The sequence below is a fragment of the Bos indicus genome, chromosome 4, assembly GCF_029378745.1.
Source record: "Bos indicus isolate NIAB-ARS_2022 breed Sahiwal x Tharparkar chromosome 4, NIAB-ARS_B.indTharparkar_mat_pri_1.0, whole genome shotgun sequence".
Classification (NCBI taxonomy): Eukaryota; Metazoa; Chordata; class Mammalia; order Artiodactyla; family Bovidae; genus Bos; species Bos indicus.
Window position 1 is genome coordinate 33,283,059 of NC_091763.1, and position 10,989 is coordinate 33,294,047.

Below are 10,989 nucleotides of genomic sequence, written 5' to 3' on the forward strand. Positions count from 1 at the left end.
CCATCACTTCATTGAAAGAGATGGGGAAACAGTGGAAACAGTGACTGACTTTATTTTGGGGGACTCCAGAATCACTGCAGATGGTGATTGCAGCCATGAAATTAAAAGACACTTGCTCCTTAGAAGGAAGGTCATGACCAACCTAGATAGCATATTGAAAAGCAGAGACATTACTTTGTCAACAAAGGTCCGTGTAGTCAAGGCTATGGTTTTTCCAGTAGTTATGTATGGATGTGAGTTGGACTATAAAGAAAGCTGAGCACCAAAGAATTGATGCTTTTGAACTGTGGTGTTCGAGAAGACTCTTTAGAGTCCCCTGGGCTGCAAGGAGATCCAACCAGTCCATCCTAAAGGAAAGAGGTCCTGAACATTCATTGGAAGGACTGATGCTGAAGCTCAAACTTTGATAGTTTGGCCACCTGATGCGGAGAGCTGACTCATTTGAAAAGACCCTGATGCTGGGAAAGATTGAGGGCAGGAGGAGAAGGGGATGACAGAGGAGGAGATGGTTGGGTGGCATCACTGACTCGATGGCCATGCGTTTTGGTGAACTCCGGGAGTTGTTGATGGATAGGGAGGCCTGCGTGCTGTGGTTCATGGGGTAGCAAAGAGTTGGACACAACTGAGCGACTGAACTGAACTGAACCTCCACCCCTCCAGTGACTTCTGATCACACTGGCAATAGAATCAACCCTGGATTATTAAACTCTGCATGACTCAGCCCATGATGACTTCTCTGACCCTGTGTTGCTCTGCTGTCTCCCTCATCCACCTGCCCTGGCCTCATGGGCCTTCTTTCCGGTCCTACAAAATTCCAAGCTGGTTCCCTCTGGTCTTCATAGCTCTTCTGAGAGGTCTCTCCTGACATTCGAATTCATTACTGACACTTTTCTGCACTTAATGTTTCTTTCCCACTTGTTTATTGATTAATGACCGTCTTCCCTACTAAGGTGGGGACCAGTATCATATCTGTTGTTCCCCTTAAAAGGATGGAGCAGGGCCAGGATTACAGAGCAGGACTGTGTGATGTCAGAGCCGGCTCCTAAAACCACTACACTGCTCGTGGTCTCTGCTCCATTGATTTCTGTCATATTATTCACGAATGAACATTTTTATAGAATAGATGCTTTTTCTTTTTTAGAAATAAAAGCTGTAATCACACTTGAGTTTCTACAAGGGTAGGAGGAGAAGTGTGAGGTTTTTCAGGAAACCTGTGCATATTTTTTGCATTCCTAAAAATCATTTAGTACATGATGGTTTCTGAGGGAAACCCAGTGCTATTGATATTTCCTCCTCTTGAATTACAACATCCCTTTCCTCATAGTGGTTACTGAATCTCTATGTAAAATTTGGAGTAAATGAACCTGCGAGGGTACAGAATAGTAATTAAGCCTTTTCCTAATTTCTTCTTGTGTGACAAGATGAAGATGATTTTGCAGTGATTATATTATTTTACTCACTATTCAAGGTGTGCAGCTCATGAACTCTCACTTTTATTGGGCTCTCCACACACTATAAAGTGATGACGTTACAAACCAAACAATACACACACTGGCGTTAGAAAAAAATGTGCCCAGAAATAAGTATTTCTTAAAATCATTACATTGAAATTCACAGTAAAGTCTGTTTTTTTCCAGCAGACAGTTATAAAGTTTGCTGAATTTTCTTAACTAATGCAAAAAAAGCCTCTTTTCTTTGTTTGAAGCCTCATAAATGAAAATATTTCTACTCTGAGGTCATCACTGAGGGTTTGACTGGAGGTGGATTTTTTTCTTCTAACTTTTTGCTTTCTGCAGTGTTAGTGTTTTCTAAAATAAGTATAATTTTTATAATATGTAAATAATTGCATAAAATATTTTAACATAAGTTGAATCTGGACATTTCCCTGTATTTGTTAGTAGCTTATGGTAAACTTAGTTCATTCTTGTTGGCCTGCTGGGTCAGAACATAATAATTTTAACTTTATTTTTAAAATACTTTTTTTGTTTTTAAGAATATGGTATTAATTTCTTTCTTCTAGTAGCCTTTTGCATTAGTCTTTAAAACCAACAACATCATATCAAATATTCACTATTATCTTTAAAGGTAGGTATTGGTGTAGGATTCAGTAAAGAATCAGTGAGAGTTTAGGTTTGTGATTTTTGTTTTGCCATAAATCACTATAATATAATTGAATTTGTCTGTATTAGAGTCAGTTCTGATCAGGGAAGAGGCCAGAGAAAGGAAGAACATCTTAATATGGGTAATTTCTCATAGTGATTTATAATTTAGACTTACAATCTGAAACTTATTTCTCTTAAAATTAGAGTTAAAAGGGACTCCAGAGACCCTCTTGTCTACCCTCATTTTATAGATGAGAGCAGACAGATGTTTTAAGGTCCCACGCTGAAGCAGGCTGAAGTATCATTTTGTATTGTATACTGGTGTTTTCTGTATTTTCTATAGCCTTTTTACCCAGACTCTAAAAAGTGGTAAATGATGTTTGTGTCCTAATGAGATAGCCTTGTTAGAAGTTAACTTTCAACTAAAACATAATCGAATGATAGTAACTTTCTGGAAAACAAAGTGTTAATATGTGCTGTACTCCTTAAAAATTAGTTTATTTTCTTTGATCTTGTTAACTCACTTTTAAGAATGTCTAAGACAATAATTTAATATGGACATAAATGTGCAAGGATGTTTTCACAGCATTCTTTTTAGTAAGAATTGAAAACTTAGTTCAGTAAAAGCTTTGTTCAGTGGTCCTTTAAACAACTCATTGTTAATATATATATTTAATAACCTTGGAAAAGGCTCTTGATATTTGTTAAAGTAAAAAATAAGGCTGTAAAGCCAAACATAGAACCTCAGCCCAGTTTTGTTAAACAGGTATATTTTTAGAAAATAACAGCATGTAAGGTATTATGTAAAATACACTAATACGTAATTTTTCATTACCTTCTTTATCTTTTCAATATTTTCCAAATATTCTTTAGTTGTCTCAAATGACAATTATGCAGAGAAAAATATAAACATTATATATTTTTAATAATAGCAATTATAATGATACTATAATAATTTATATATAATAATTATGAACTGAAAATGTGACCATCATAGAAGAAAGAGCACTTCAATAGAGGTAAAATACTGAGTTCTCAGGTTACTTTCGCTCCTGTAAAGCTGTGTGGCTTTAGGTAAGGGCCTTCATCTGTTGACGCTTGAGAATCTCTTTCTGCAGAGAGGAGTTTAAATTAGCTCATGTTCTTTCCAGATCTAAAACTCAATTTGATAACGTACTTAGTATCTCTTTCCATAGCAAAGAAACTCAGAGGTCATAATAAATATTATTTAATATATAATATTAATCTCTCTAGTGGAATTCCAACTCGTTGCCACTGCTGGCTTTTGTACCTTTAGTGACGGAGTGTTCTCTGTTACAGATTGCCACTGAAGCGATAGAAAACTTCCGGACTGTTGTTTCTTTGACTCGGGAGGAGAGGTTTGAATATATGTATGCCCAGAGTTTGCAGGTACCATACAGGTAATAGCCACTGACGAGTAGGAGGGGAGTATGGGGACTTTTTCAATCATCAGGTTTGTTTTCAGGAAAATTAGTTTGACAGAAGGTAGGGAGTTAGTGGAGAGACTTCTAAAAGGGAACCAATTGGGAAGCAGTTGTAATTCTCCAAGAGAGGAATCACAGGACCTGACCTAAGGCAAGGACATCTCTGAGGTAGATCCAGTGAGAACAGGTAACCGAGGGCAGGGGAGGGAGCCAGGATACTGAGAATGGCTCTGACCCTGTGTTTGCGTGATGACCCTACTACATGATCCTGCTGGGAATGAGTTCTTTGTGGAATGTGAAATTTGGGGTGTCTGTGAGGCTTGAGGGTGTGGTGCTTCCTGAGGACACCCTCCCTTCCTTGTTCTCTGTACCTGTCTCCAGTGCAGACCCTTTGTCCTTTAATGAACTCACGGTGAGTGCTCTAAAAAGTGACGTGGATACGAGCAGGCCCGACCTCTTTGACTCTTTTGTTTCTTATACAATGAACAGATTTGGGTTTTATAGTAGACCCTTTTTATAGGAAAAAAATTGTTTAAAGCCCAGTCCTCAAAACAGAAGCTGAGCTGCTCTGCTTGAAACAGGCCCACTCACCAGTCTGCGCCCACACCACCCAGCTCCATGTGGCTCAAAACCACACGTGTTAACTCCCTGGGGGCGCCTTCCCTAAACCCCCAGAGGGTTGCTGCTGCTAATTCGCTTCAGTCCTCTCCGACTCTGTGGGACCGCATAGATGGCAGCCCACCAGGCTCCCCGTCCCTAGGATTCTCCAGGCAAGAACACTGGAGTGGGTTGCCATTTCCTTCTCCAATGCATGAAAGTGAAAAGTGAAAGTGAAGTCGCTCAGTCGTGTCCGACTCTTAGCGACCCCATGGACTGCAGCCTACCAGGTTCCTCCATCCATGGGATTCTCCAGGCAAGAGCACTGGAGTGGAGTGCCACTGGTGCCTCCTCATTTCTTGCTGTAACATGTTACAAGGGAAACTTCCACTGCATGAATCATCCAGCTCAGCTCCTGGGTCCCCAAGGTCAAGAACACAGCTGGCACCTCTGCGTGGCCCTTCACGTCCCTGCAGCTCATGGGTGTTGGGTCAACACGTGTTGAGCAATTGTTCAGTGTAGAGTACGTACATGTTACATGTCCATGGGTGGGGAGGAGGGAAGGAGTGCACTAACCCCTAACAAACTCTTCTTGTCCTTGGCTTATTTTACCTTGACCTCAACACTTCGAGGTGTGGTTAGTTCTCCATTAAAGTGGAGATGTGATGACCAAACTTAGTGTTTTGGAAATGAAACCCATTTTGTCTGCTATGCCACCATCCTCTACTGCTAACGCATCAAAGATTATGTTTTAAGGACTGAGAAATGAAAGTCAAGTAAATGTCAGAATGTCTTCTTTTCAGAAACTCTTTGAGGAAAGCACATGTCTTTGGAATTACATTTGCCTTCACCCAGGCAATGATGTATTTCTCCTATGCTGGCTGTTTCCGGTTTGGTGCCTACTTGGTGGCACAAGGCATCATGGAGTTTCAGGATGTTCTCTTGTAAGTACGGGGCTCCTATTGACAGTCGGGCTCTAGAAATGAAACCAAGGTGCATGTGCTTCATGCCTGGATAGGAAGCCTTACTGTGGAGCTTCATGAAGAGATTTTGGTGATTCAGAAGTTGGCGTTTTGCCTTTGAGTTTCCGTGTGTTACTCTGAAAGCATCCCATTTCATTTGGAGAATTGGCATCTGCCCTTCTCCCCAGTACTGACTCACACATTTGACCTTCTCAAATCCATGGCTCGGTGGGGTTGTGATTCATCAAGGGGTTTCCAGCAGGTCTGGGTGTTTGGGAAGAAGCCTCACCCAGAGTCAAGTACCTAGTTCCTTTGAGAAGATTCTGAACAGGGCAGCTAAAGAATAGATGTGGAGCACTGAGTTCTGAGAGCTCTGGAATATTCTAGGATACATTTGCTTTGCTTAATAAGAGAAAAGGAATTAGAAGGTAAGAGCTGGAGAAATTGAGGAATGAAAAAGGAAAGCTCTATGGAAATATCTGGCTCATCACTGTGAAATGCAGAAGATTGTACCTGAGTCAGAAGACAGGCCTGGACTTCCTTCTAAAATACTGAATATACAGTTAAACTAAAATATGTGGTTTGGTAGTGAAAAGTGAGTGTAATTTTTCTGAGTGTCTTCATTTGGTGATGTCTGAGCTGCCTTTTGATAGCTACCATAATCAGTGGTGACACAGTTTTATAGTTAAACCAGCATCATTGAAACTTGGAAGGATGTGTCAGTATATTTACATCCCATTTAGGCATTGATTTGTGCATGCATTCCAGGTTTCTCAGGATGACCCCAACAGAAGATTGTAAAATTTCCACTCAACCTTTGTCTGACAGATGATATGCAGGTGCTCTTTATAACTATGGCCAAAGGATTGTAATCAGGCTTCACTGGTATTGGTGCTTCGATTAGATAATTATTTTATAATTATTTCTTTGAAAGTGAAAGTGTAGTCTCTCAGTCGTGTCCGACTCTTTGCAATCCTATGGACTGTAGCCCACCAGGCTTCTCTGTCCATGGGATTTTCCAGGCAAGAATACTGGAGTGGGTTGCCATGTCCATCTCCAGGGTATCTTCCGGACTCAGGGATTGAACTCAGTTCAGTTCAGTCGCTCAGTCATGTCCGACTCTTTGCGACCCCATGAACCGCAGGCCTCCCTGTCCATCACCAACTCCTGGAGTCCACCCAAACCCATGTCCATTGAGTCGGTGATACCATCCAACCATCTCATCCTCTGTCGTCCCCTTCTCCTGCCCTCAATCTTTCCCAACATCAGGGTCAGCTCTTCGCATCAGGTGGCCAAAGTATTGGAGTTTCAGCTTCAACATCAGTCCTTCCAATGAACACCCAGGACTGATCTCCTTTAGGTTGGACTGGTTGGATCTCCTTGCAGCCCAAGGAACTCTGAAGAGTCTTCTCCAACACCACAGTTCACAAGCATTGCAGGAAGACTCTTAACTGTCTAAGTCACCAGAGAATCCAAATTAGTGCTTTACTCTGAGGTTAAGGTATTCAACTGATGGAAGTTACTGACTCTTGGATTGTTAGATTCAGAAAATCAGTCTTCTGAGTAAGGGATAGGGGAGACCTGTCTGAAGAGTTATCTGTTTGAAAAAGATCCCACAGGTCTAGATAAGCAGACCAAATGAACCATCTGAGTGATTTGTTCAGAGGTGTGTAGAAACAGCGCTGTGGGCTCCGTTGGCTCAGGCATAGAGCCCAAAGAAACAGACCTGATGGACTCATGGTATGATCCTGGGAAGATCCCCAGTGTTGTATTAGTTCTAGGCCTACTGTTTAAAAAGACATTTTGATCAGTGTGTCCAGAGAAGGGCCCCTGGAATGTTGGGAGTGAAAGGAGTTACCAAAGATGCAAAGGGCTTTTTAAATAATATTCCAGTTCTTTGAAGGGCAGTATTAGGCAAAAGGATGTACATTTCTCTTTGATTAACAAAAGACTTCCTCTAGCAAACTTCCTCCTTCCTGAAACAAAGGATGGGAGCTGGCCTGGGGTGTGCGCCCTGGCACAAACTTGGAGAGCTGGACTTGACATCCTGTGAAGTCCTTCCCGACTTGAAGCTGCTATGATTCCCATGATGTAGATTAAGAATGGCGATGCAGGGACTTCCTTGGTGGTCCAGTGGTTAGGACTCGGTTGCTTTCTATACTGTGGCCTGGGTTCGATCCCTAGGGGGAGCTAAGATTTCAGAAGCTGCAGCATGGCCAAAAAAAACCCAAAAAGAACTCAGTGCATCTTGAGACCAGCACACTATGTGGCTGTTTAAGGAACTCTCTTGTTTGCTGCATGGCTCACGGCTTTTCTAAGACTCTGATCCAATTCCAGCAAAACTGCCTATATCCATTATTGATGGCCACAGATACTGCTGCAAGACAGCCACCCGCTAGCCCCCAGGAATGTACAATAGTGAACATCTGTTCTTGGCTCTGAAGTCTGGGGTCAGCCAGGCAGTTCTGCTGTCTGGCCTAGGCAGAGGAGATCTCAGCTGGGCTCACGCGTGTGTGCAGTGAGCAGTGGGGCCCACACAACACTCTTCTGTCCGTGCCTTGTCCTCCAGCCAGCCAGCCGGGCTTGTGGTTGTGGCGGAATGAGAGAGACAGGAGCACTGAATTGTAGGCTTGGAGCTGGAAACGGTCACTTCCACCACATCCTGTTGGCCAGAGCAAGTCCCAAGGCCAACCCAGATTCCAAGGGTAGGAAGACAAATTCCACTTCTTCCATGGAGAGGCTGCAAGGTCACATTATAAGAAGGCGAAAACCCAGAGAGAGGTGAAACGTGGGGTCATTTTACAATCAGTTAACCACACTGATATGAACTTACAAGGAAACGGTTGTTTTATTTTTTGACTAAGGTATTGGGATTCTTCGAGGTAGCGCTCTCAGGTTGTAGAAGTGCCACCCTTTGGGCATTGCAGTCGTTAACTCTTGACACATTTTGTCTTTGTTGTTGGCAGAGTGTTCTCAGCTATTGTCTTTGGTGCCATGGCTGTGGGACAGGTCAGTTCATTTGCTCCTGACTATGCCAAGGCCAAAGTGTCAGCAGCCCACGTCATCAATATCATTGAAAAAATTCCTCTGATCGACAGCTACAGCACAGAAGGCCTAAAGCCGGTCAGTTTCGTGTTTTGATTACGTGACCTGCTCCTAACTGATGAATGAATGTATTCTAAGTGGAACTTTAATAAAATCTGTGCTTTTACTTGCTGGTAGTAAAATGAAACTTTCTTGATCAGGGGTTCATTTTAATAAATGCTGATAATATTGATACATGTTAACATCTAGTACTTCTATATAACAGAGCCACAGGGATATAGGAATACTGCCCATTTTATACACAAATCCTGCGAATCAGGTTTTATTATGTGTAGGTAATTCTGTTATAGCTTTGGGTTATCACGTTTGTATTATGTTAATGAGACATGCTGTGGAAACGCTGACCCTTTTAGATCTGTATTACTTTCTAGCAGTTACAACTGAAGCTTGATTGCAATCCAAGGTCGCTGCCCTCTGATACCTGGCAGTACAGAGGATTGGCTCTAAAGTCAGTTTTCAGGATTGCAGCAATGAAATTTACTGTTACTGTCCTGATTTTAGAGTACAGTGGAAGGAAACGTGGCATTTAATGATGTCGTGTTCAACTACCCCACTCGACCAGACATCCCGGTGCTTCGGGGGCTGAGCCTGGAGGTGAAGAAGGGCCAGACGCTGGCCCTGGTGGGCAGCAGCGGCTGCGGGAAGAGCACAGTCGTCCAGCTCCTGGAGCGGTTCTATGACCCCTTGGCTGGCACAGTGGTGAGCGCACTATTTTCTTTATTTTTTTGTGGAATGTAGTTGATTTACAATATTGTGTTAGTTTCAGGTGTACGACAAAGCAGTTCGGTTACACATATACATATATCCACGCTTTTTTCAGATTCTTTACCCATGCAGGTTGTTACAGAATATTGAGTGGAGTTCCCTCAACAGGAGGTCCTTGTCAGCTATCTGTTTTATATATAGAGGATTGTGTGTGCTAATCCCACGCTCCTTATTTATCCTTCTCCAACATGTTTCCCCTTTGGTAACCATAAGTGTGTTTTCGAAATCTGAGAGTCTTTTTTCTGTTTTGTAAAGTTCATTTGTATAATTTTAAAAAATTAGATTCCACGTGAGTGATAGCATATGATATTTGCCTTTCTCTGTGTGAATTACTTCATTTAGTATAATAATCTCTAGGTCCTTCTGAGCATCCTTTCTTGTTCAGCTCATTCCAAATTTTTTGTCTTCTTAATGCCTAGATGTATTTAATTCTCGACCATAAGCCATGGCTTTATAAACCTTTAAACAATGGCCTGACCTCCTTGACATAGTCTCAAAGCTGTGTCCACTGTTCCAGCCAATTTGTCCAACTTTTCCCTCAACTCTACTACCTTCCCCTCCTCGACAGGCAGCCTTTTTGCCTGCCGTCCCCCTTCCCTTGGTCTCAGTTACATGAGAGGATCAGTGGGGGCTGGGGGGTGGGGGGGTGGACATCCAGAAAGGCAGAGGAGGGGCGCTGAGAGAAGCCAGATGGAAGCCCGGGATGGCAAGGAGAAGGCGGTCCCCAGTGGCAGACGCCGTGGAGAGACGGGGTACGGTGAAGACTGAAAAGACGTGGGAGGGGCTGGCAGTTAATGGGCTGCTTCTGCCCTTTCACAGTCTCCTGAGTGAAGTGATGGTGGGAGAAAACAGTTGAGCGTGGCTGAGGTGTGGTTAGGAGGGAAACGGAGACGAGGTGTGTGGAGATTAGCAGCAGATCAAAGGAGAGGGAAGGAAAATACGACTGGGCAGAACCCAGGGAAGACCTTCATCACGGGGAATCTTGAACATTTTTATGGCTGAAGATGGGATAAAACCATTGATGGAGAAAGGAAATTCAGAGACCTTCTAAGGAAAAAAAAAAAAGCAATATCAGCAAATTTGGGAAGTAAATAAAGAACATAGAGGGATTCTCTTTTCTTTCTAAACTAAAAGGGTAAGTGAAGGGTCAGATTGATTCGTGGGACATTCAGTAAACTGTCAATGAGTGCCTGTCAGGGACTATCTTAGGCACTGGGAATGAGATAGGCGTTGTGAAGGGAGTAGGGACATTATTTATTGTTATTTTTTGGTCGCACTGTGCAGCTTGTGGGATCTTAGTTCCCTGACCAGGGATGGAACCTGGGCCATTGCACTGAAATTACGAAGTTGTAACCACTGGACCACCAGAGATTTCCCCAAAATAGTAAATTTTGAAATGACTGTAATGGGGACTAGAAAAGAATCATATTAGGAAGGAGTGAAGTTTATAGCAAAACATTTCCATTATGTAGGCCTTGAGTTATCGGTTATACTCAGGGGTGACATTCAAAATATTCAACAACTGGAATGGCCTGGGCACTGCCCAACCAGGATGGACACCTGCTTTGTACAGTGAGGTGATGCCCGCCAGCTCCTTATGGGTCCTGCTTGTATTAATGGTTGACATGGAAATAGCATTTTCTACCTGTAGGTGAGGGCTCTTTGCACTTCCTCACAGTAATCACAGTGATCATAAATATCTCTTACTGTATCCAAAGACAGTTGTGCCTTTAGTGAGTCTATTCTGTGACAGTTATGTACGCTTTGTTCTTCTTTAAGCTTGGTTCCTTATTTTTACTACTTCATCACATATCTTCTGTGAATTCTGACTTTATGCTTCAGTTTTATGTTCAAGGTTTGGACAGAGAACTCTCAGTGAAGACCTTCCTGACAAATGAAGCCATCAGAGGAGGAAATGTTGACTCTGAGACAATGATCATGGTCCTTAAGAGACATTTATTAAGCAGCATGTTATATGCTAATCTCTAATGAATTATAGAGGATGATTAAAAA

The 10,989-nt window shown here is 42.5% G+C and overlaps 1 protein-coding gene across 7 annotated transcripts in view; it reads left to right on the forward strand.

The window, feature by feature from the left end:
* Positions 1–10,989, forward strand: part of LOC109557314 (phosphatidylcholine translocator ABCB4) — a 201,519-nt gene that overhangs the window by 79,643 nt on the left and 110,887 nt on the right. For 3 of the 7 annotated variants that reach the window (XM_070787633.1, XM_070787624.1, XM_070787636.1), the window contains 4 exons: positions 3,423–3,523; positions 4,948–5,088; positions 8,073–8,229; positions 8,713–8,910. The exons of 2 other annotated variants lie outside the window; for them this stretch is intronic. In XM_070787633.1, the coding sequence (XP_070643734.1) occupies positions 3,423–3,523; positions 4,948–5,088; positions 8,073–8,229; positions 8,713–8,910 (597 nt within the window). Of the gene's footprint in view, positions 1–3,422; positions 3,524–4,947; positions 5,089–8,072; positions 8,230–8,712; positions 8,911–10,989 lie in introns of those variants that run through there. 2 more of the 7 variants (XR_011566205.1, XM_070787637.1) reach the window with 2 other exon arrangements.